Source organism: Oppia nitens, unplaced genomic scaffold (genome assembly GCF_028296485.1).
Source record: "Oppia nitens isolate AA-2021 unplaced genomic scaffold, nextdenovo-longstitch-racon4-pilon3 scaffold2_pilon_pilon_pilon, whole genome shotgun sequence".
Taxonomy (NCBI): Eukaryota; Metazoa; Arthropoda; class Arachnida; order Sarcoptiformes; family Oppiidae; genus Oppia; species Oppia nitens.
Window position 1 is genome coordinate 7,255,084 of NW_026533210.1, and position 26,748 is coordinate 7,281,831.

Here is a 26,748-nt window from a genome sequence, read left to right on the forward strand (position 1 = left end):
AACACTCATTAAGGGCTCACTTCATATGAAAATCTTATACTCTCTCTCTCTCTCTCTCTCTCTCTCTCTCTCTCTCTCTCTCTCTCTCTCTCTCTCTCTCTCTCTCTCTCTCTCTCTCTCTCTCTCTCTCTCTCTCTCTCTCTCTCTCTCTCTCTCTCTCTCTCTCTCTCTCTCTCTCTCTCTCTCTCTCTCTCTCTCATTGATATTTAAAGATTTTCTGTGTATTTATAATTAAAGCAAAAGTTTCTCTTTTGCAACTGTCATTCAATTTATTTAGTAGTAGTAGTAGTTTTGGGTTTATATAAAGTATTTGATTCACTAATTAAAGTGAAAAAGACATATATAGTATAGTCTTTTTATGTATAATATATGATCGTCAACTAAAAATATTTTTTGTTTACACACTGTATGAATACAAGAAGCATTAAATATATTAAATAGTTATGAAAAATATTTTTATATTTTTGACGACAACTGTATCACCAATTTGTCTTCACTGACTCTATGGATATACAGTTTATTATTTTGTATGAATAGATATACTGTATATAATATACTATATATGACAGTGTTGTTGAAACTGGAGGTTAATGTAGCAAAATATCACTTTTATGAAAAATCGGTGGACTCTCCTCTCTTTCTTTCTTTCTCTCTCTCTCTCTCTCTCTCTCTCTCTCTCTCTCTTAGAAATTTTTATACAAAAATCTTTGGACACAAAAAATAAACTCAGATAAATAGGATATAAATAATGAATAAGTTTTAAAATTTTCAAAAAAAAGTCATAACTATTTTGTTTAATATTTAAAAATATCAAGTTTTAACTATTTATTTTTATTAGTAGACTAACATTTAAATAATTATACTCTTATTAGTATAAATAAGGTGTCTTATATTATACAATAGACTTTATAATAAATTTTATTACTGTATTAACATAAATAAATATTTATTTTGTAAAAATATTAATGAGTAAGTCATTATAATATTACAAATACTAATATATTGAAATAAATAATGTTATATAAATATAGAAACCAAACAATTTTATTTGTAATGAAAATACAGTATATAATCTTTTTTATTTGGTTGTCAAAACACATTAACAATTTGTTATATCAATCAAAGTCTGGCCAATAATAATATTATAGTTGTTTGTATTATACAACAAATTGTATATTTAAATACTAAGGGTTTGTGTTTTTTCAATACATGATTTCTTCTACTATTTTTTTATTACAATATGTCACGTAAACACTGGAAATAATTAATATTAAACTTTTTTTCTTATATTTCAACATTTATAATGTTGTTAAAAATCAAAACAACTACAATATACCGTATATAATGTGACCATAGTTTATAATAAGCCACTGTATTGTACTGTACTGGGGAACAGTAGTCATACAAAGTTATCGATTATTTTTAAATGTTTATCTATTGATTTTTTCTTTTCTTTTTTGTAACAAAAAACATGTTAAGAGAGAAAGCGAAAAGTGTAGAGAATTAATTCAATAGTCTTTATATTATATATATGACAAAAAATAAGGAAATAATAGTGATTTGAATGACATATAATTTTGTTTCCAATGGTATTCAGATCCCAATTCTCGCAGCATTTTTACATTTATATTATCATATATGCCATATATATAGTGTATATTGTGTATAACTTTGTCATTATATTTATAACGTATAAATAGTGAATATGAATTAGATATGATGTATAATGTCGTATATTTTTTGGCTCTTTTATTGCTATTTTAGTTTTATGGTCCAACTCTTGCGTTGAATACATTACAACAATATTATAGTATAGTATAATACAAACACAAAGTAATGTATAATATAAAGCATTGAATGAAAAATAAGTTATAAATACCGAAAGATAGAGATAGAAATAAATATATTTAAGACTTTTGGATATAATGTTAGAAATTTGAGGCATCTATAGAGGGAATAGAAACAAAAACCAAACACATTGTGATGCAAACATTCATTTGCTTTTGACTTTACATTTAACTCTCTCTCTCTCTCTCTCTCTCTCTCTCTCTCTCTCTCTCTCTCTCTCTCTCTCTCTCTCTCTCTCTCTCTCTCTCTCTCTCTCTCTCTCTCTCTCTCTCTCTCTCTCTCATTCACTCTATCTATCTATCTATTTATCTATCTGTATTATTCCCTTTTTTATATATATCTCAAAGATTTGATTATATCATTTGTCGATGAAGTATCACATTAGGAGATGTCTAAGTATGCAAAACATGTCCTTTAAAAATGTTAGTGAAATTACTGATAGATATTAGTTTTTGTCATCTCTTTTAGCTTTGCATAATCTATACAAAGCTATTTGTTGTACAATTGTTATACAATTTTCATTTTGTTTATTTTTGTACATTTCTATTGTTTTATTATCATTTGATTAGTTTTCTTAAAATAGTAATTTTATTAAATATCACACAAATTTAACTTTTTTTTATCATTATCATCATATTTAGACATTAATTTAAAAAAATGTCTAACAAAATACTTTATCACATTATATCAATTGTGTTTTAGGTTTTTCTTGTTTTATTTTGTTTAGATATAAAAACTGATTAACAACCAAAAGCTTATCTATAATCTCAATAAATAAATTTTTGTAGATTTTATTTATTTTCTTCTATTAAAATTGATGTTTGTTTTTACAAACTGTTAGTTTACAGTAAAATACTGACATATTATATTTGAAATCACATTTATCTATTGTTTAATGGGGTTTAGTTTTGACTATAAATGTCTAATATAAAACTGTATATGAGATACAGTCTTTATAAAATAAAAACTATTAAAAAATTATTGATTTATATTTAATAGTTTAGAATTTATTGATTTTTAAGTTTAAATCTACAAATTTATATTTGATATCTAAAATTTTTTTGTTTTTTGTATAATAATACATTAATAATAATATTATAGTATATTTTATATATATATTATAACATAAATTTGATTTAAACTAAAATTAAAGTTATATTATTCTTTATAGTCTTAAAATTATTTTACAATGTTTATATATTATATTTTATATAATCTTTTATAGTATATACAGTATGATGGATATATGTAATTATTATTGTTGGCAAATTGAAAATCATTAATAAATAAAAGTAATGAAACTCAAGTTTATTGCTTTATATCATTTAATAATAAACCAATAAATCATTTGATGTTATTAAATAAATTTTTTAAAAGAAAAATTTAATTCATAATTATTTATTTTATGATTAGATATAATATATGAGTCTATATATTATATATTTACTAATGAATTGAATTTATTTTTATTTTCCTCTCATTTAATTTTCATGGATTCAACAGTTCCGCTATCAATACAACTGTTACCAAATCGGCAATCAGTAGACGTGGGAAAGTCAGCCCTATTTAATTGCAGTGTTTCTGGACATCCGATTAATACGATTAGTTGGGAAAGAAATCATCGAAGAATTAAATCGGGATTTAATTCAGACATTCGCTTCATTTCCAAAGATTTAATACATATTGATTCGGTGGCTAAAGAGCACCGGGGAATGTATCAGGTAGTCAACCATTTCACTTACTCTACTTATATAACTACATACCAGTGCATATCCCACCCCACCCATACCACTCAATGTCCAGCCCTAACTCAATATACACTCATCCCATTGAATCGCTTGAATCCTCGATTAACCCCATTTTCAACCCAGAAATTAATGATCACTTCTTTATTTTTATTTTATTTTTTTTTTAAACAGTGAAGTGATTTATATAGTGTTTTGTCTTCTTTTGTTGATTTCAATCATTTCTCTTTTGTAACTCAAAAAACACACACAAAAACAAAATTTATTTTTGATTATCATTTCTAACCACTTATTTCTGTCGTATATTTGTTTGATATTAACCAGTGTTTCGCTTCAAACGACTACGAATCAGTCCAGGCTTTCGCCGAATTACAATTGGGAGGTATGTATTGACTCATTTATATGACTGTCCTTTTCCTCTCTATACAGTATATTCATCTAACAAACTATTAACTATTATCTATCAATTTTACGATTGATAATAAAATGTTTTATCTGTATTTCAAATGAATATTTGGATAATTTTTTTTACTATTTCTCTGTCTGTCTCTTTGTTGTAGTTATTTCTTTATCTTTATCTCAATTTATTGATTTTATTTGTCTCTACAATTTTATTTTGTGAATTTAAAGTAAAAGTTAATATGAAATAAATTCAATGATTTCTTTTTTATATATAAGAGAAATAAGACCTAAAATAGATAGACAAAGACAGTTATCCTATCTCTCTCTCTCTCACTCTCTCTCTCTCTCTCTCTCTCTCTCTCTCTCTCTCTCTCTCTCTATGTGTGTGTGTGTGTAATGAATGATTGGATGACACAAAACACAATATATATATACAGTAAGAGAGGGATAAGTAATGCAATTTTTTCTGTTATATATTTTTTGGGTTAACTTTAACTCTTAAAACTCTAAACTTTTTTTCTCTCTCATAACATAAAGTTATTGTTTAGATTAAAATGTTTGGAGAAAATGGTTTTCTATTACTTTGATTTTCTTTGCTTTCAATTTTAAATTACAGAATCTATAGACTATATATATATATAATATATAATGTTATATATATATATTATTGTAACTTCCACTTAGTCTTATCTCTTATTATTATAGTTCTCTCTCTCTCTCTCTCTCTCTCACTCAAAAAAAAAGAAAAAATTTAAAATGTGATACTAAAACACTATTATACACACAATATATATATACAGTTTATAGTTTATATACCAGTAGTTTATCTGTCATAGTCTATACAATATAGATATAACTATCCGAACGAGAATAATATGAAATGTTCACCAAAAATGACTGCTCTTTATCTTTCAGATGTCTTTCATATTAAAAGAAATTTAAGATTTTTTTAATACCTTTTTTTCTTTTAGTTTTTTTTATTTCTTTTTTGTTGTGAAAAACTCGACGACAAGAAAGAGTCAAATCAGACGGAAATTTCATTCGGAAATTCTCTAACTATTGGGCCGACAGTTTTGGGCCAATAGTTTGCATGTTATTTGAAATCTTTATTCAATTTTTTTATTATCAGATTATAATATAGAAGTTTTCAATTCTCTATTGAATACAACAGTACAATATAATGTATATATATATAGTAATAGATTATTATTAAAAGGTATATAAGAATTTGTTAAGAATATCTCTTTAAAAATAAATATATAATATATTCTTTAAAATTAAAACTACTTTACTTTTGAATAAATTATTTTTATATAATAAATAATAAAAAAAAATTATTTTCTAAATATGCTACTTTAAATATGGGGGGAAAATTATTTTTATATTCTATATAAATATTCAATTTATTTTTATTTCATTTTTTTGTTGTTGTAAAATAAACTTTATAATGAGTTTTGTTAGTGTTTAAAGTTAAATTAAAAAAATTATTTTTTTAAACTTTAATGTAATCAGATTTTATTTATTTAATAATTAAGTTTCAAATATATTTTCTTTTACAGAGTATTGTATAACTGTATCACTTAGTATAGTATTAATAGTAATAATATTATGTTATCATAATATTGTATATTATTAAGAGAGTTAAATTTTATATAATTTTTTTTTGTATTTAGATATTTCAATTAATATAAATTTTTACAATAATTAATTTTGAAATAGTATTTTGCTAATAATTGATTAATTGAAAAATTTTAATATCTTATGTAAAATTAATTAACAGATGATCCGCCAGAATTTCGCGAAGTATTTTCTACCCAAACCCTAGAGCCGGGACCGGCCCTGTCGTTGAAGTGTGTGGCCGGCGGTACACCACTTCCGCAGATTACGTGGCAATTGGACGACTCACCAATTCCAGAGAATCTAAGAGTTCGTTTCGGTGATTATGTAACCAAAGTATGTATTAAAAATGGTATCATTCAGACCATTAATTTACATTAAATACTACACAAACATTTTCATTTGGTTTTGACGGTTAGGATTAACACCAAATGATAAATATATAAATATATATGAAAATGTCTTATTTTTTTCTATATGACTAATATATATTTTTCTCTGTCTCTAATATTTTTATTTTCAATCAAAAGGAGGGACTCGTTATTAGTTATGTTAACATAAGCGAAGTCAGAGTAGAAGACGGCGGCGCCTACGTGTGTAAAGCGGATAACGGTGTGTCCAGTATTGAACATTTGGCCAAAATTAATGTGTTGGGACCACCAGTGGTGAGACCAATGAGGAATATCACTGTTGTTGCCAGTGAGCCATTAATTGTCAGATGTCCTGTCGGGGGATATCCACTGGAGAGCATTACATGGGAAAGAGGTAATGACTTTTCTGTTTGTGTGCTGTCTCTGACCTTACCATTCATTTTGGTGCTTAGTTTTTGATGATATCATACTTAGAGTAGTAGTAGAAGAAGTTTGAGTGAAAATATTATATATAATATTTTACTTAAGGCTTTATATATACTATTTATGATATGACAAACATTTTAGAGATATTTTATAAGTTTTTATATTTTTATAAAAAAATACTAAGAGTTTATACCAAACTAAAAATGAGTGAATAATTTTTTTACTTATTATAAAACAGTGAAAATGTTTTATACAGTTTTTTTTTATTTTCTGTCTAAATATATAGTTTTTTTTCTGTTACTTATTTATTTATCGATTACTTTAATGGTTTGGATATATTTTAAGAGACACTTTTGTTTTACTAAAGAGATGGCAAAATACTTAAACCGTTAGAAAGAGAGAAATCAAAAGACACTACAGATTACTGTATAATTCAAACTATAGTTGTCATCATAGAGATGATTGTGTGTCGAGTGAAACAAAAAAATTTCGCAAATTTTCGTTGAAAAATCATTTATATTATATTATGTTTTAAAAGTAACAAAATTTATATGTTTTAAATTGCGAGACAATACTAATAGTAACAATAATAACAAAACATATAAACATTTTTTAGTGTCTTACAAATGGTACTACAAATACAATATACAGTATAAGTAACAGTTAAGTCATTATTTTTAAAATGAAAAGCAATTGTTAAAACACTGTGTCATAAGTTAAAGGAAGAAAACTAAAAACAAAAAAAAAACAACAAAAAAGCTTTTAAATGTGTAAGAAATCAAAACAATATTAAATCTAACAAATTATTATAGTAGTAGAGTTAGTAGTATTGTGTGTTATTTATCTACAAATTATTTATTTTGTTTGTTTGCAATCTTTTTTTAATAACTTGTTTTTTTGTCTGTATTTATATATATATATTTCATACATCATTTAGACGGTCATCGGTTGCCATATAATCATCGCCAGAAAGTCCACGACAACGGCACTCTTGAGGTCTACCACATCGAGAGGGCTACTGATGAAGGCCTCTATACATGTATTGCCAAAAACAAAAAAGGACAGTCAGCTCAGAGCTCTGTCTATGTTCGGGTTCAAAGTTAGTGTCCAAACATTTTTTCAAAAAAAAACAAAACAATAGGACTACAAAACACAAAATAAATATAAAAAAAACTACATTTTCATTACTTGTTTAACTGTATATTAAAGACTTTCTATTTCTTCAATTATATAAGTTATATATTGTTTGAACTCATTTTTCCCCTTCACTTAACTACTGTCTCATTCAATGTTTGTTTCAATTCAATATCATTTTCAAATTGATTTATTGCTCTTCTCTCCAATCACTGTTAACACACACATACAATACACACACATACAGCTAACATAAGACATACCGTTCCCCTTGACTTAAGCCGGGCATCGACTAAATCCCATTGACTGACTGATTTTCCATTGATCTTCTACTACTAAAACAGTTAAGCCAGTGATAGAGCCGTTTAGTTTTCCGACGTCTTTACGTGAGGGCCAGAGGGCATCGGTCTTATGCACCGTTAGTAGCGGAGGTATTGTCGCATATAAACTAATTTTATTACATTTAATACGATAGTACAACAAATAAATGTCAGATTTATATATATATATATATATTTATTTATTTTACTGTATTATAGTGTAATTATTTTTATGTTAATATAAATGGATTTATATATAAATCATTTAACAAAAGACTTGTCTATTGTATTGAAATTATGATTTATTTGTTGTTCTCTCTTATTATTGTTATATTCTTTTATGTATTTTATTTCTTATTAATATCTAAAATATTAATGTGTTTTTACATTTGCACTGTCGATATATTTTCTATGTGTGGTGTATGAGTACAGATATGCCGATTAGTCTTCAGTGGTTCAAAGATAATGTGCCAATTAGTCAACACAAGAGGATTCGTGTCAATGAAGTGGCCGACTACTCGTCCACACTATTGTTTGAATCATTAACATTGGAACATAAGGGCAACTATACATGTATAGCAACCAACACTGCCGGCACCGTTAGCCATACGGCCTCAATGATCATTCACGGTATGTATGATATGCCACACCATAACCCTCTAATTACAATCACACACCAATCAACCACATACAACATCCCTTTGGTTGGTCTCCACCAACAAATATAGTTTGATATATTGGGTACACATTAAGTACAGTTGTGTTGAAATAAAAACATTAATAATATCTTATATTATATGAAAAGAGAGGATAAGTGGATAGATATATGTATTTTGATGTGTCAAACCTCTATCATTCTTATATTACTTCAGTTAATGGTTATGTGTGTGTGTTTGGTCTCATCCATACCGTTATATACCATTATAACACTACCGTATCATCAATTGATTTCATCTATTTTTTTTCTCTCTCTCTTTTATCCACTCATTCACATCCATTTTCAGACACATATATTACAAGGCTTTTGTATTTATTATATAAATAATTGTCTACTCTTTTTGCTCTTCATTTTTACTCATAAATATAAAAGACTCAGAGAAGCAAAAAGGGTTTGATTGAAGTAAAGCTTTTGGTAACCAATTATTTAAATAATACAACTATTTATCTATTATTTATTTTCTCAATCCAAACACACACTTACAGTATATATATATATATATATATATATATATATATATATATATATATATATATATAAGCAAAATATAATACAAGAATATTCTATACGTAATAAAAAAAACCTGTACTAGAATTTGCTATTTTGTTATTTTTATTAAATAGTAATTATATGTTTTATACCTGTCTATTAATTAAAATTAATTATACTGCTTGTTATTATATAATATTAAATGAAAATCATTTAAAATGTCTAAAACTCTGACTAGTTTTCTGGTAAAAACTTTAATTACTTTTATCGCTTACGCGCTGAGAGTATGGTATGAAAAGTAATTAATTAAAGTGTAGTAAAATGGGTTTTCTGTACTGAAATTTTTAGATTGAATTTTTAACTGAATAGGCAATATATAATATATTACAAAATATATCTATCAAATATATATATACTATAATATATACAGTAATAGCTAAGTTAGTACTTACGATAAGTAGTCTTTTAGCACATATATTATGTAAGCACTGGGAGAATGACTGTGAATGTTATCATCATTATTAGCATTAGATTTACATAAAAGTGCAATAATTTTTGTGGAGTATAGCTTTGGGCCGTTTGTGACACCGATTCTTGCAGTCATTCTATGCTAAAGGGGACTGACATCTTCATCCCATAAATCATTAAATAATAATTCCTTAATAAAAATGAAAATATCTTAATATATGTTTATATTTATATATATACCATATATTTAGTGCCTCCTCGATGGACAGTTGAACCAACCGACACATCAGTGGTTAGGGGCCGGAGTGTAACCATAGACTGTGCCACTCAAGGATATCCTTATCCGCGCATCATTTGGACTAAATCGTCATCGAGTAAGTCAGTCATTAAGGTTTTGTCTGTCTATGGGTTTGTGTTTAATAAATTGTCGTAAACTTCCTCAACATTTCATAAGAAGTCATTTAATAATTTTGATTAATTTAATCAAATAAACCGCTTTTCATTTCTTAACTCTCTCTCTCTCTTCCATAATATCATAACAACTCAATGGACCAGTAATTTAATGTTTTATTTGTTGAGAAACTCAGTACTATTGGTAGTTTCCGTTCCCCTCGCAGTCATTACATAAATAAAATAATAATAATAAAACCAAAAATTTTATATACATTTTTATGTGAATTATGATATATTTTTAATGATTAACAAAAATTATGTATTTCAGTTAGATTACAATAAATTTCTCATATTTATGTCTATTGTTCAGACAAAGAGAAAGTTGATATAAATATTCAGTATATTATTATTATTATTATTATTATGTCTGAATGTTTTATGTAATTATTATATAAGATATTTATGTTTATGTGTCACAAATATATGGTCACAAAATTTATTTAATTAATTTTATATTTAAAGTCTGTTTCCAAATGTTTTTTTTTAAATAAATGACTTTTAATATACCGTTATAGATATTTTAGAAAATTTGCATATTTATAATTTCAATAAAATTAATTTAGTTTTATTTAGTAAAATGTTTAACAATAAATAAAGTCATTAAGTATTACCACTTATTATACAAACCATTGTTAATAATTATTAAATTTTAGGTCAAACTCCGCGTGATTTTAAGCCGATTATTAGTGGTCCGCACCTACAAGTCTACGAAAATGGATCACTTTCTATTCAAGAGGCCAGGGATACTGACCAGGGATACTACCTGTGTCAGGCACAAAATGGCATTGGACAGGGTCTCAGCAAAGTAGTCAAAATTAGTGTTCATGGTTTGTATATATATTTGTATTTTTATTGACTTGTAATATTAGAAAATATAAATTAATTTTAGAAACTTCCGCCTCTAATAAAGTTTACAAAAATATTTTTCTAGTATTATAATCACAAAATTTACACTTTCACTCAATAGAACAACAAAAGTGTAGATTTAATAATTTTTTTTAAAAAAAGATTTTTTGATAAAATATGTTTATTATTTTCTTAAATTTTGTTTGCCAGAAATTCATTTTTTTATTAAAGTTAACTATTTATATATTAATATATAAAATTATTATTATGTTTTCTGATATACTGTACTTATGTTATATTTTTATAGTATTTTATTATTATTATATTTTTATGGGGTTGCGATTAAATTTAATTCACATTTTATTCACACACACATACAGTACTTTTCACATCCCAATTGAAAAAAAAGTCGACAAAATATAAAAATTATTGTGAAATATAATGTGATTCACAATTTGTATTCTAGCTCTCAGTTTTCACTAGAATTTTTTATATATTTTTTTCTAATATATTATATATTTTTTTAGTATTTAATGTATACTTTTTTTTGCAATATATATATATATATATACAGTATATATATATATATATATATATATATATATATATATATAGAAAATAGTCCTTTAAGTTCTTTATCAAACTCCCAGTGAGATGTTATAAATTTTAAGATCTTTTTTTCTGTGAAAAAAATATATTTAATGCTTTTATTACACAAAAAAAATTTTTTTTGAGTTTTTCTTACATGAAGTGCATATAATTTTTTTCCAACACAAAAAAACTTATTTATTGGACACTATTTTCAAATAATATTGTTTAAAAAAAAATAATAATTTGATATCAATTTTCTCTGTCCTATGATTTACACCATACAGTGGCCGCTCATTTCAAAAGCAAGTTCACAGCAGAAATGGTCAAAAAAGGACATAATATTAAACTTAAATGCGAAGCACTGGGAGATAAACCCATTAGTATCACTTGGACTCGAGATAAGCAAAAGATTGATGTCATCGCCAGTTCTGTTATTGACACCATTGGTGGGACCACATCATCGGACAGTCGCTATCAACTCAATGAAAGTATTACTACAAAAGGCATTATTTCGGAAGTGATTATCAAGAAAGCCGACAGAAGAGACAGTTCATTGTTTACGTGTGTGGCGTCCAATGCGTTTGGTTTTGACGACACAAATCTACAGCTCATTGTCCAGGAATCGCCTGATCCGCCACAAGAACTCCAGGTGCTCGAGATCACCAGTCGCTCAATTAAGATCTCGTGGTCGCCGCCCTATTCGGGAAACTCGCCGATTACCCACTACTTGATTCAGTACACTACTCGGCCAAAAGGTGCCGATCCTAATAATTGGTCGCAAGCTCTGAACGTTTCGATACCAAGCGGTGAAACCATTGGTCAAATAGTTGGTCTCAGACCAGCACTTCTGTATTATTTTCGTCTGTTGGCTGAAAATCATATCGGGATTAGTGACCCGAGCAGGTAATTCATTATTATTTTGTCTGAAAATTATCAAATATTAATGTGTTTTTTCATGTAATTACAGAGTGGTTGAAGTCATCACTGAGGAGGAGTCACCAGGAGGTCCACCACTGAGCATCAAAGTAGGTGCCGTATCTTCACGATCCGTTTCGGTGACTTGGAATCCACCCAATCTTGACCAACAACACGGAGTGATTCGCGGCTATTATGTCGGTTATAAAGTGTTTGGATCTCAGAGTCAATTTGTTTACAAAACATTAGAGATCAGAGACGGCACTCGAGAGGAAGTAGTCTTAAATGGTTTAAAACAATTCACTCAATACTCTATTGTTGTTCAAGCGTTCAATACTAAAGGAGCCGGTAATTAAACTTTGATTTACTTTCATAAATGTGTTCAAAATAAATCTTTTAATTAATTTATGGTTATATTTCAAATGTCATATCAAAGGTCCGGCATCTGAAGAGCTCAAAATACAAACATTAGGTAACATTGAATTAATTTTTTAAAAAACTAATGTTTATTATAGTACCGGTAATTTTAAATTGAATTTTTTAATTTTATTAGAAATGGATGCTCCGATATCACCTCAATTACAAGTGACCTCTAGTTCTGGCTCATCAATACATTTGGCATGGGATCCAGTCACCGATGACGACAATCCAGTTGATGGTTATATAATATTTCAACGTCAGGACACTTCGGCCGAATGGAAAGAAATCCGTATTGTCGGCCAACAGGCCTTCTATACAGCAGTCGATCTTAAATGCGGAACTCGTTATCAATTTTATTTGATTGCCTTCAATAGGATCGGTAGGGGAGAGCCGTCAGACGTGGTTACAATCAAAACTGATGGGTAAGTTATCTTAGTTTTTCTTTCCTTACATTTTATATGTCATGTCATTAATCACTGATATTATTATTATTATTATTATTATTATTATTATTAGACTGAAAATACATTTTTCACACAACATTCACACAAAAATATTGAAAAACTTTTCTTATATATAAATATCAATACTTTATCACTTAAACACTAAACAGATCTAATAACAAAAACTAGTCTAACAAATCATTTTTTTTAAATATCGTAATAATTATATCAGTATTTAATAAATTATATAATTGAATATAACATTCACTAATAAAACTGTGTATTTGATTTCAATTTTGATATTTGAAAATATCAGGTCAGTGCCCGTTGCACCCGACAAGGCATCGGTAGTCAGTATTAACCGTACGGCAGCACTGGTGCACTTGGACTCATGGCATCACGGTGGCTGTCCCATTACCAAATTTAAGATACGGTATCGGTTGCTAAATTCCAATAATGATTGGACGGAAGTGTTTTACAATATCAACGATAAACAGATAGATCTCAATCATTTGAATCTCAATACCCGATATCAGCTACAGATTACTGCCTATAATGAAGTTGGCTTTACCGGTAATGGGTTATAATTTTGGATTAAATTATTATAATTTTAATTAATTAATCTTTTTTTTATTTATTGTAAAACAGAGGCTGAATATACTTTTTCCACGTATACGGATAACCACGAGCTTAACTCACGCACGGCTTCGGGTCATACGATACGGGGCTCGCAAAGCAAGAGCCCGAACGCCAATATAAACGAATACTCAATTGTGATTCCGGTGGCCATCACTTTGTTGGTCATTATAATACTATTAGTGATCGTTGCTCTAGTCCTCCGAAAGAGTTCAGCTAACGGCTCAATCTATGGCCGAAAGCAAGACTCGTTGCAGATGTCGCATATGGGCTCATGTAAATCGGGTCGTTCCACATACACTAACTCGCCTTACAATACGCCACATACCTGTGCCAACGGAACGGAGACAACAACACCGAAAGTGAACGGCGACTTTGCCGGCCTAAGAATGGATGAGCCGATGTACGCGACAGTCAAACGCACGCCACGCGCGCCTCGCAGTGAGGCTCATATATACTCGTATCCCATTCAGGGCACGGTCTCAGTGGCCGATATGCCTAACATGCAGCTGACTAACAGTCCAAACTGTGCCAATACGTCGGTCATACCGCAGACGGCAACACTTATTATGACCGTCGATGACAGGGATCTCGAAGAGAAACTATTGGATGAACTTCAACAACAGTGTCCACTCAATGAGCACCGGCTCTCTATGTCTCACTGCAGGTCAACATTACTTATATAGATATTATAGACACTATAGGACTATCAATTGGTTGAAATTAAATTCAAATTTAAACTTTTTGATCAAAATTTACTGATTTTTTGTTGTTTTCTTATTTTTTTAGATAATCTGCAAACTTTTCGGATGTTTTTTGATTAACAACTCATTTTCCTCATTCAAAATTGTTTATATAAATATATAAAATGTTAAATTCATAAAATTTTATATACCTGTATAATATTTATAAATTAAAAAAAATTAACAATTAATTGTAATTCTAATGAACAAAATGTGTTTTTTGAACGGACAGTAATTTAATTTATGTCTAATTTACCGTCCATTTTATATTTGTATTAAATTGTAATATACATAAAATTATTTATTAAAAAATTATCGAAATAATAAAAACTTTTTAATTAACAAATATGTTTAATTTATTTTAATCAATTAAAACTTTATTCAAATATAAATCAAATTGCTATCATTTTGAGTAATAGTCAAAACAAAACTAATTATTATGCATTAGATTTTAAAAATCATTGAACAATAAACAATATATATATAAACTGTTCATACAATTGTATAATTAATTAGACAATTAGTAAATTTATCATAAAAATTTACTTTAAAAGTAAAGTTATAAAATAAATTGCATTAAAATAGCAATAAAGTGTTATTAAAATGTTATGTTTATTGAGTGCATCCTATTTTTTGTCAATTCAATTATTGGGTGTTTGGCCTGTGATGGCCTCCAAAAATTGCCGAACCCGACCCTCATGGAGTCGAATTGGCGGGGTATTGGGTTTAGTTTTCAACTAGCAATAACCTCAGCTCAGGATAACCTTCATTGCTTGAGGTACTGCCTCTGCGCAAAGCTTGAATCATACCTGTGCTTAGCACTGGACTACACTCAACATTCAACATATATGTTATCACAGTTTGTATCATCGATTAGTTGCAATTTTTGTTAATTTTTCGCAATTGAATACTATTAAGTATTATTATTTCAATTTTAACTAAATTAATCTAGTTACTTTATGTATAAGTTATCTAAATTAAATATTGTTTTTAATTGTTTAATTGAGTTTTTATAAATTGTACATGTTAACTTATGATAGTTATTCAACAATGACGTCAATATTGCAGTATAATAGTGTGCCTATTATAACAAACTGGTATTAATATACTGGTATTGTTTTAAAATAGTCTAATTGTTTATAACTAACGTTTAATTAATTGGTTAATTATAAATCGCTAATTAAAATAATTTAATAAAAAATTGCACACAATATTTTCATAATTTAATTAACATTTTTATTAATAGTTAAATCGTTTTTTTTATTGTGAAATCAATACAAACAAAACATTTATTAATATTTTTACATTTTTAAAATTTAATTAAATCAAAAATAAATATATATTATAAACATAATTACAATATAATTATATTATTAATTAACATAAACATTATTAGTCAAAACTCATAAATTTACTGAAATTATCAAAACAACAAAAAAATGTTTGTTTTTTCAATTATTATTTGAATTCTTCTTTTAATCGATTGATAGCATTAATCCAGTTGTCAGCCGATAATAGCAATACTTTACGAAACGGTTCGTAGAGATTGTCCTCATCTTTCCAATCAAACACATCTGAATCGCACTGATTGGCGACACTGTATTCAAGACTGTGGTCACTAATCTCATCAAACAGTTCTTCCTCAGCATTCATGTAAATCACATCTCCTGAAGCGCTTGAATCCGATGTCTTGTTCTTTGATTTGCTCTTGAGTTTCAATACTTTACAAACCATTAGATACCAATCGATATCTAATTTATCTTTCGTTTGATTATCGGTAGTTGTCTTCAAGTCATTCATCAGTGATTCAAACGTTGGCAATGAGATCTTTGGCGGCAAATTAGTAAACCTTTCGCTTACAATTAAACCAACTTTTGACGATTCATTCGCTAATAGTTTATGAATTTCATTGTCTTTTGGCGAGTGTGACAGCAATGTGTTTCGTATTTGTTTAATACACTCTTTATCTGTACTTGAAGTCAACGGTATCAGTGATGTGACGCCATAAACATCGAGATCTTCTTCTTCTTCGTCATCATTGTCTTTCTCTTTGTCTTTGTCTTCGTCTTCGTCGTCATCATCAGCTTCTTGCTGTTCATTTGAATTATAAATTTAAATCAATAATTACAACAAATGGCTACAAAAATAATACCTTAATAACGGAACAAATTGTCTTCTGATCGACAAGAAATTGAGTCAAATCTGATATATTGATCTTCTCTTTGAGCCACAACTGAGCCAAAAGACATTTAATGCCATTAAAATCGTCTTCAATGACCGGATAAGAGGCAAACTCGATCTCGACTTCCTTTTTCGGTGATAATTATAATTATATTATTAGACAGAGTATAGTAATTATCATATATTATATCTAATGATATTTAATATCAAAACAAGACAATCAAATCAAACAATTACTTTATCTATAAATTCGTTGTCTTCACTGTCATCCGAGTCTTCTTCAGAATCCTCTGACTCGTCGTCAACCTCTTCATCGACAATATCTTCATCCTCTACAACATCGTCATCGCTGTTGTCGTCGTCTTCTTTGCGTTTCTTGTCTTCATTGGTAACCTCTTGAACCTCTTGTTTCCTTTTATTCTTAGTCGGCGAAGACATTGTCATCTAATATGACTATCAATTGATTTGTCGAGTATTTTCAAAGAATCACTGAATAAAAACCAAAACAAACAAAACAATTATTGTTTATTTTTTTGTTGATCACATCCAACGGATCCGAGAGTGTGTGTCTATGACTGTCACTGAAGATATCCGGTAAACATATGTCACAAATAGTTATCAAGTGATAATCAACTACAACAACAACAACAATAACAACATGTGAAACATACAAATCAATTGAATCAAATGCAACACTCATTGACTAACCAATAGATGTCACGCGTGTATCACGTGTTGGAAAAAATAAATATCAATTGAATCACACTTTGAATTTGTTGTCAATAGTTTCGTTGAAATGTATTAGTAATACATTTGTAATAATCAGTGATAGACTGTGTAATACAATGTGTATCACTCGGGACTAATTTCAAGGAAACCGATCCACAAAAAAAATCACAAAAATATGCACAACCTATTATATAACAAAACAAATCAATACAGAGAGAATAGAGAGTAGAAATTATTGTTTAAATCTAACCGAACCGATAATTTAGTTTTTAAAATTTTGTTTGTTTTATATTTTAGAAACCGAATTAAAAGTTTTGAAAATACAATATCCTTAACAAACCAAACCGCTTAAGATATAATTGGCTCTCATCTCTATAAATCAGAGATTCTGTGCATTAAATTGCTTTACACACTATATTTTGAAACTTTTATAAAAATAACTATTAATCATTTAATTTTAATATATTATTTAATTTTTTTTAATTGTGATTTATTTAAAAAATTTCATTTTAAAAAATATATTTAATTAATGTTTTCTATAAATTTTATTTTAAATGTAACAAATTATAAATTTAATTATTATGTTATATTCTGTACATTTAGTTTAAATACAGTATCTATATATACATGTAGTACAGTATATCACTTTAAATAATATAACAGTGAATATATAGTTTAACTTAAAAATTCTTTGCAATAAAGTTTCAGTTTCTCTCATAAAGTAATTTATTTTTAGTTTATATATATATATTTTGGCGACTGTTTAATACACTTCTTGAGTTGTATGAGTTTATGAGTTTAAGACAAATATTTTACAAACATTAGTAGTAATGGTGAAGAAGAAAAGCCATAATAATATTGTGTAAATATGTGTATATAATTTGTTTAATATATATATATATATATATTAATAATTTTTGTATATATTATACATTATATTGTGATTATTGTTTTCTCAACTATAAGTTTATATTAAATTGTAAATTATTGTAAGTTAAGTATTGATGAGTGACTCTTGAATTATTATTATTATTGTTTCTCATTATTTATTAAATAATATCAACAAAATCATGAGTGGCTCTAATAAAGTGAATACTTTAAATAAAATACAATTATCGATATTAAATAGCGGTTTAGTGCCGTTTGAATACGAGTCACTGGCAATTAAATTAGTGCCACAAAAACCAATGGACTTCAATAAATTCAATGCACACATACAGCTAATGAGGAAATATGAAGTATTACCTAAACTCGAGTTTCACGTATGTATTATACCTTTTTGTTTAACTAAAAATTTATATTTATATATATATATATAATAAATAATTTTTAATAAATGTAATAATTTAAATAATTTTGTGATTTGTAAGGAACTGTTTCAAAAACAAACAAAATATAAGATCTATTTAGGAAGTGTAATAATATTTAAATAAATATCATAAATTATTATATCTAGTTTTATAATTAAACAATTATACATTTTTATTGATAATATAATTCCTATTAAATAAAAAAAAAGAATATTATAATAATTATTTAAATTACAAAATGAAATTAAAAAAAAATAATTTTAAATCAAAATATTAGTTAATTTATTTTTGACTCTATTAAAAATTATTTTGTGTTAAAAAATTGCAATATTAATAATAGTTTACACAAATTTTAAAGTGTAACTGTTATTTAAAGTGAGTTAATCGTTAATTTTTTTTTAAATAAACAATTTTTATTTTGTTATCATTATAATCATAAGAGAAATTCTTATGCATTAACAAAATGCTATAATTTTTTTTTAAATATCCATTATTATTATTATTATCTATACTTTACTGATTAGCACTATTCACTAATATATGATATATGTAAAACATATAGTGATTTTAAAAGTAAATATTTTCATAAAAAGATCTATATTTAGTATATTTAGTAGTCATTGCATTAGAAAAAAGTCGAAACACAGTTTATAACAAACAAAAACAACAATAATATGAAACAATTAAAGTGTTTTATTAAAAATGTTTTGTCTTTTTATAATTATCTGATATATCTTTGTTTTTATTTTGCGTTTTTATGCATATTTTTTACCATAAAGTTTGCCTCAAAAAATGAGACGACAACTAAGCACTCGACCCGACACGCGATGAAAGAGGAGAACGACTTGAAGAATACATTTCCCAAGAAGTGTCTGCCCTGTAAGCCATTGATATTATATTATATGATATATATATATATATATATATAATTAATATATTTATATATATATATATGTCGTCAACACTTTGTTTTATTTTACTTTAGTTAAACAAATTTTTTTTTTACATTAGATTATAAACCCCGACAAAAAAAATAAATAAAAATGTTTAAGTAATTTAAATTGCATAGAAATATTTTAGTAATTGTTAGTACATTACATTAATTATTATTTTCATTTTATTTTTGTTTTGTTTCTTGCCATTGATTTAGAAATGTTAATAATTTTTTGTTTCAATTTTTTTGTGTGTACTATAATGATACTAAAAACTTATTAAGATTATTATAAAAGATTTGCTAACTTAATTAGTAATCAACAAAATTATTATTATTATTATAATAATAATGATTGACAACTAATGTAAACTGAGATTTTAAGGAGATATAAACTGATGAAATGGTTTTCTATTGTTATTATTATATGTTATTACGAAACTAAACATATGTATCATAATAAATACTTTATGATATTATTATTATTATTATTATTATTTAATTAATCAATTGACTAAATGTTTAACCAATATATCAGATGATTTCAATCGTGTGGTTTTACCACAACTTCCCGAAGAAGTCGATTCCGATTATGTCAATGCATCCTATGTTGATGTAAGTCATGTCATTTTACTCTCTCTCTCTTTCTTTCTCTCTTCTCTCTCTCTCTCTCTCTCTCTCTCTCTCTCTCTCTCTCTCTCTCTACCATTCCCTGCCCTCCCATTCCCACTCACTATTACTAGAAATTCATTCATTTAAATACAATGAATAAGAATTTTTGGCACAAAATATCATAAAAATTTTATAAATAATATTATACATTGCATTATACATTTACAACTTTTCTTATCATAATTTTTCTATTAATAACTTTTATAACTTTATATACTGTTTAACAATGTATACCATACTATATGTAAATACTATTATACATAAATTTAAATGTATTATTATTATTATTATTGCAGAGCATATTAAAGCCCAATGCATACATTGCCGCACAGGGACCCAATGAGTTTACTATAAATGATTTTTGGCGTATGATTTGGGAACAGAAATCAATGGTTATAGTAATGTTGACAAAAGTGTTTGACTTTATACGTGTCATGTGTTGCCAGTATTGGCCAATGGTTGAGAACAAACCCGAAATGTATGGACAGGTAGAGGTGACTTTGCTCAGTGAGGAATCGTTAGCTGATTTTGTTATCAGAACTTTTAAGATCAGGAATCCCGAAGAGACGGTCAGTATTTAAAAAAATTACAGTAATTGCTTAGTATTTATGTTGTATTTTACTATTATATAATAGTTGGCTAAAAAATCATCAAAACTTAGTCTAAATAAAGATAAAAGTTTTAAGAGCTTAAGGAGTGTCAATAAGTCCCGATCGACACGATTCTCATCGCTAAATACAGTAGAAAACGGAACTATTAATACCTTTTACTACAGTGACGCCAATCTAACAAAAGCCGGGACTTTAAATACATTGAATACAGAGACCTATTTGTCGGCACGAAATGAATTTCCCAATGATGCGGACCATATGCTCGGCGACATCGATGAAGATGAAGAACTGGTTGACGATGTCTTTGAAGATGAGTTCTGTGCAAACGATAATGAAGATGATGAGGAAGATTGTCGCATAATATATCAATTGCATTATCACAGTTGGTCATCACATACCTGTCCATTCCCTAATTCATTGCTTCAATTTCGTCGAAGAGTTCGTATTTATATGAATGAAGTGCTTTGCGATGAAAAATTAAGTGAAATCGGACCAACAGTTGTCCACTGCAGGTATCAATTGCTACATTGATTTTATTTTATTTTTTGTTAATTATTTTTTATTTTACACTTCAATAAATTATAATGTAATTTCTTATTTAAATAATAGTTTATTTTTAATAGCATAGCTATTATCAAAAATTAAGAAAATAAATTTTGGTATTGTATTATATTTAGATTTAGTGAAACTTTATATCTATTAGATTATATTAGTTGTTATTTTTTTTAATAATAGATTTCTATTTTATACAAATATAATAATATAATACTATTTGTTTTTTAAGTCATCCGTAAAGACAGACATCAGTTTGTCTCCAAAATACTGTATAATCCAAACTGTTATATAACAGGATTGACGTAAAGCTGAATAATGAGAGTTTTTTTAATATATATTATTGTAATCACATTTTACTGTACAGTAGTATTTGTTGTAACAATTGTATAGAAAAAATAATTGAATTACACATTTGCGTATGTCTTACAGTGTTAATTCAAATTTATTATTTTTAATCTTACGAATTATTTAACTAAACTTATAAACTTATAGTATTTTATATATATATATATATATATATATATATTAAATGATGGTTACTGCTTTTTTACTAAATTACAAAATGCAAACAATTTTTATTAATATACATTTTAATCTATTTATAACATAAATATGACACAAATATTATTATGATTTTTTTTAGTAAAATATATATGTTTTAATAATAAATTATTATTTTTTTAAAATACTTCATAATTTACTAAAATTTTATTTATAAAAAATAGCTAAATATTATACTTTAAAAGTTATACCAGAAAACTTCAATATTAACCATAATTAATCATAAAATTTAAAATATGCAAACAATTTATTAGTATCTAAATTATGACAGAATATCATTGACAGCTATTGACCTGATATGACATTAAGATTGACGTCAAATCTAATTATATAATTTCTAATTCAATATATGATTGATATACATAACTGCTATATTTAATACCAAATATAAAATAAATTATCAAATAGTTTTGTGAAACTTATACTATAATTAATATTTTGTTATTTTTTAAATTATTTAAATTCTTCAAATAATTATTACTCAATTTAAATTGTTGTAAACTTAGAAAATAATTTTCATAATTCAAAAATAAAAATAATATACTTTTTTTATTGTGATGACAGTGACGGCGGTGGCAGAACCGGTACTTATTTATGTATTGACTCAAACCTCGAGTTGGCCGAAGAGGACGGCTATTATGATGTTTACGGTTACGCAAAACGTATGAAACACTCGCGTAAAGGACTCATCGAAAATGTGGTAAGTTTTCAGTTATAAACAGTATATATATATATATATATATATATATATATATTGTATATAATTTTTATTTACCGGTAATTATAAATGTTATACTGAATACGTTAACAGTTAATACTTATTTAAATTATTTTATACATTTATTTTTTTTAATTATGTAAAAGTTTTATATAAAATTACTAATTTTTAGTAATAATTTATACTAATTAATTAAACGAAAATAAAACATTTGTTACAATAATAGTAGCATTTAGACAAATTCAATTAGTAGCATTAACATAAAATAGGAAAACAGTTATTACATTCATATTTTTTAAAAATAAATTGTTATATACAATAATTTAGATGTATTTAATAAAATAATATATAGGATCAGTACAAGTTTGTATACGACGCCCTGGAAGAGGCATACTTTTGTGGCAAAACATGGTTTCCAGTCGACGAGTTGTCACAACAAATGAGATTCAAATCCAGCAAAAATATAATGAATCTAAATGAGTATCATCAAGAATATCAGGTCATTATCAAAAACAACAATTATTTTATAACTATATTTTATATTAAATTTATTATTTTTTATCAGAAAATTCTTAAGATGACAGTCAAACCAACTATTGGTGACTGTGCTGGCGGTCATCGTATTGAAAACCGCGACAAGAATCGCGATGTATCTATAGTTCCCCGTAAGTCATATAAACTTAAACTTAAAATTTAATAACATTTGTTTTATGTGTTTGTCATATTATCACAATTTTGTTAGCCTAATGTGTGAAAAATTAGTAATAATTTTAACTAATAAGTAAAAATAATAAAAATCTATATGTAATCTTCACCACAATTTTGATGACTTACCAAATATATAAATTATTTATACTCAGCATTTATTTAGTCCTTAATAGCAAAGCTTATTAACTATAATAATAGACATACAGTAATAATTATGTCACTGCAACTAAAAAAAAGTGTCAAAAAAGATTTGTTATTATAAATTAATGATTATATATCTCTATATTCTCTTTAATTATAATAAATACTATACTAATAATCACATAAACATTTCGCAACACATAATCTTTTCAAGTATTTTAGCCAAAAAACTACTTAAAAACATTGAAATACTTTTAAAAAATAGTTTGCACACAATCACTAAGGTGTGCATCAATTTTTTTTATATAATTCATTATTAATGTAGAGAAACAAACAAACAAACACATAATAAAATAAAAATAAACTAAAAAACTTTTAACACTTTATGCCAAATCTTTTGGGATTTCATATGAATTGTAACGAAAAATTTCGTTATCTATTTATAACTTTTATTTTATTTTTAATATAAATACACGATTTGTTTTTTGTGTTTCTTATGATATTAGCTGATAATTTCCGGCCATATCTGACATCATTCCAGAGCACTGACAATACAGACTATATTAATGCCGTTTTTGTTGATGTAAGTTATTGTTATCAAAAATTTTTTTTAATTATTTATAATTTATATATTCAATGATATGATTTATTTAGTAATTTAAAAAAAAAATCAAATAATGGTAAATATAATGATACATTTTTTTAAAAAAGGGATATACTCGATCTAAAGAATATATAGTTACCGAGTGGCCAATGAAGAAAACTATGGCCGATCTCTGGTCATTAGTCTACGACCACGACTGCAATTCAGTTATTGTTTTAGCTAATCCTCCTCAGGCTAATGTATGCATTGGATAACAACAAAATTATTATTATTTTATCAATTTTATATCATATAATTAGGTTTATCCTAAATTCTGGCCAAACGAAAGAGCTAAGAAAGAAAAGTATGGACCAGTGTTTACAGTTGAAATGGTATCCTATAATCACTATCCAAACATTAAGACCTGGATATTCCGGATCAATAAGAAAGTGGTTTCATTAACTGAATTGATGGCCGGAGTTAAGGCCGAACCCAAGACAACACAGTTATTTCAGATAACTTGTTGGCCACCAGAGAATAAGGTACCGAACTCTACTAATTCGTTGGTAGAGCTGATGAATATGGTTGAGAGGTGGAGACAGCGTACCAATTATGGACCGGTTGTTGTCGTGTCGTGGTATGCCATCATCATAATCATTAGTCCTAGTAATTTCTAAAAGTAACTAATTTTTATTTATTTTTCTAATAGTAATGGTAAAGCTCGTGCGGGTGTCTATTGTGCGGCTAATGTAGCCATGGAACAGGTGGTACAGCATCGGGAGGTCGACATATTCAATGCCGTACGAACTGTACGCCGACATAGGCCGGCATTAATTGAAAGTGTGGTAAGTTTTTATCATTAAAAAAATTTATTATGAATTATGATTTATTCATTTATTTATTTAATTACCGATACTATTATTATTATTTTTTTGATAGACTGAATACAAATACTGTTACGATCTTCTACTTCATTATGTAATTCATTATTTAAATAAAAATAAAGACTAACTTTTTTTATTGACATTTTTAATCTCGAGTCTCAAAATTTTTATTGATATAAATATATTTTTAAAAAATCATCTTGTAGCTTTTTAATATACTGTACCAACCAACATATTTCTATACAATTATTTATAATATAATTATCATAGATTTTTTTTAATAAAAAAATATAAATGAGACCAATGTTTAAATATCATTAAAAAAGTTTTTATTATTATAAGTATTAATATTATTTAAAATGTATTTTACATTAAATAAAAATAGTTTTTCATTAAAAATTATTCATTATATTAATAGCAGTTAAAAAAAATAATATGATTCGCTTAACATATTTAAAGTGTAATTATTTTTTTAAAAAAACTAAATTATTAATAAAATAAAACAAAGCAATTAAAAATTGAAATTATCTGAAATACCGTAATTATAAAAATTATTTTTAGACATCTCCTGGATTGCTATCAATTGAATCTAATATTTCTGTGTCATCATTACCGGTGGTATCTTCGCTATTATTCATCTCCTTACTGATCTCTTCTTCTTCTTCTTCTTCTACTTCTTCTTCATTATCAATGAATTCAATATCGGATCCCATTTGCGATGACTGTCCACAAAACACACCTTTCATGACATCATTGAGCCGAAGTGGTAGTACATCGATGATAGCTTCTCTCAAAGCAATTATCTCATCTTTGATTTGCAATATTTCGTGTTTCATATCAATCATAGCATTCTTCAGTTCAAAATCATTCAATTGGATGTTATCATCCATTTTCTCAATCAGATTGTTGGCAATCTGGACCTCATCTTTGATTTTTATCACATTTTCTTTTAGATCTTTCATATCATTTCTATAATCAGAACATTGATCGGCAACTAATGGAACCGGAAATGGAGTCTTATCTTTGATTTCGATCCCAGAACTCAACAATTGGTTCCAATAAGTCCTGTTGTCTTCAACTATCTTTTCCAAAGCTGTTGTCTGATTTGAGCAAATGTTTGTAAACTCTTCTCTAATTTTGGACAAATCGGTAACCATTTGGGCATTTGATTCGCCAATCAAAGCGGTACTTTTGGCCAAAGTCTCGAGTTGTGGCCAATTATCTGCTGACGAATGATTCGACGGCGACGTAGTCTTCAGTGAATCGCATATTTTCTTGAGCAGTGAACAGACATTTCCATCTTTGTCCACTTGAGCGGTGATTTTAAGTAGTAATTCATTTGTGTCATACATTTTATGGCAAATATCATTGAGCACATCCACCACATGTTCGTGTCTATCATTTTCAATTGATTCAAATCTTCTCTGAACTCTTGCCACTAGACTAGCAGTTTGAAGAGCTGTGAATGAAAAGTGTGTCGTTTGGATGCCATTCCTCAGCCTTTCGTGTCGTTGTTCTTCGGGAACCAATGACGTAATAGTTGGCGACGCATACGAACATACAGTCGTACCGGTGCTGT

At 26.9% G+C, this 26,748-nt stretch overlaps 3 protein-coding genes and 1 non-coding gene across 4 annotated transcripts in view; 2 read left to right on the forward strand and 2 right to left on the reverse strand.

The window, feature by feature from the left end:
• Nucleotides 1–14,687, forward strand: part of LOC128955978 (cell adhesion molecule Dscam2-like) — a 49,019-nt gene extending 34,332 nt beyond the window's left edge. The window contains exons 6-21 of the mRNA XM_054301658.1: nucleotides 3,352–3,569; nucleotides 3,918–3,975; nucleotides 5,776–5,948; nucleotides 6,143–6,377; nucleotides 7,347–7,508; nucleotides 7,888–7,974; nucleotides 8,296–8,493; nucleotides 9,790–9,912; nucleotides 10,645–10,818; nucleotides 11,713–12,331; nucleotides 12,396–12,691; nucleotides 12,780–12,815; nucleotides 12,897–13,185; nucleotides 13,523–13,779; nucleotides 13,855–14,509; nucleotides 14,632–14,687. Coding sequence (XP_054157633.1) covers nucleotides 3,352–3,569; nucleotides 3,918–3,975; nucleotides 5,776–5,948; nucleotides 6,143–6,377; nucleotides 7,347–7,508; nucleotides 7,888–7,974; nucleotides 8,296–8,493; nucleotides 9,790–9,912; nucleotides 10,645–10,818; nucleotides 11,713–12,331; nucleotides 12,396–12,691; nucleotides 12,780–12,815; nucleotides 12,897–13,185; nucleotides 13,523–13,779; nucleotides 13,855–14,509; nucleotides 14,632–14,635 — 3,584 coding nt within the window. The 3' untranslated portion in view covers nucleotides 14,636–14,687. The remainder of the gene's footprint in view (nucleotides 1–3,351; nucleotides 3,570–3,917; nucleotides 3,976–5,775; nucleotides 5,949–6,142; nucleotides 6,378–7,346; nucleotides 7,509–7,887; nucleotides 7,975–8,295; nucleotides 8,494–9,789; nucleotides 9,913–10,644; nucleotides 10,819–11,712; nucleotides 12,332–12,395; nucleotides 12,692–12,779; nucleotides 12,816–12,896; nucleotides 13,186–13,522; nucleotides 13,780–13,854; nucleotides 14,510–14,631) is intronic.
• Nucleotides 14,688–15,244: 557 nt separating this feature from the next.
• LOC128956456 (U4 spliceosomal RNA) lies at nucleotides 15,245–15,384 on the reverse strand. Its single transcript, XR_008484519.1, has one exon. It is a non-coding gene; the product is annotated as a U4 spliceosomal RNA (small nuclear RNA).
• A 643-nt stretch (nucleotides 15,385–16,027) lies between these two features.
• Nucleotides 16,028–17,513, reverse strand: LOC128955325 (BRCA2 and CDKN1A-interacting protein-like). Its single transcript, XM_054300988.1, has 3 exons — nucleotides 17,004–17,513; nucleotides 16,738–16,893; nucleotides 16,028–16,676 (listed from the first exon to the last, which is right to left on the reverse strand). Exons 1-3 carry the CDS (start codon nucleotides 17,208–17,210, stop codon nucleotides 16,044–16,046), a joined length of 996 nt encoding a protein of 331 aa, XP_054156963.1. The 5' UTR covers nucleotides 17,211–17,513; the 3' UTR covers nucleotides 16,028–16,043.
• A 967-nt stretch (nucleotides 17,514–18,480) lies between these two features.
• Nucleotides 18,481–25,392, forward strand: LOC128955323 (receptor-type tyrosine-protein phosphatase kappa-like). The gene is given in 12 exon segments (XM_054300985.1): nucleotides 18,481–18,757; nucleotides 19,585–19,684; nucleotides 20,275–20,351; nucleotides 20,705–20,977; nucleotides 21,044–21,531; nucleotides 22,700–22,835; nucleotides 23,206–23,352; nucleotides 23,419–23,518; nucleotides 24,209–24,285; nucleotides 24,414–24,922; nucleotides 24,995–25,130; nucleotides 25,225–25,392. Coding segments are annotated over 12 exon segments (2,307 nt in total). The 5' UTR covers nucleotides 18,481–18,565; the 3' UTR covers nucleotides 25,297–25,392.
• Nucleotides 25,393–26,748: the final 1,356 nt, after the last annotated feature.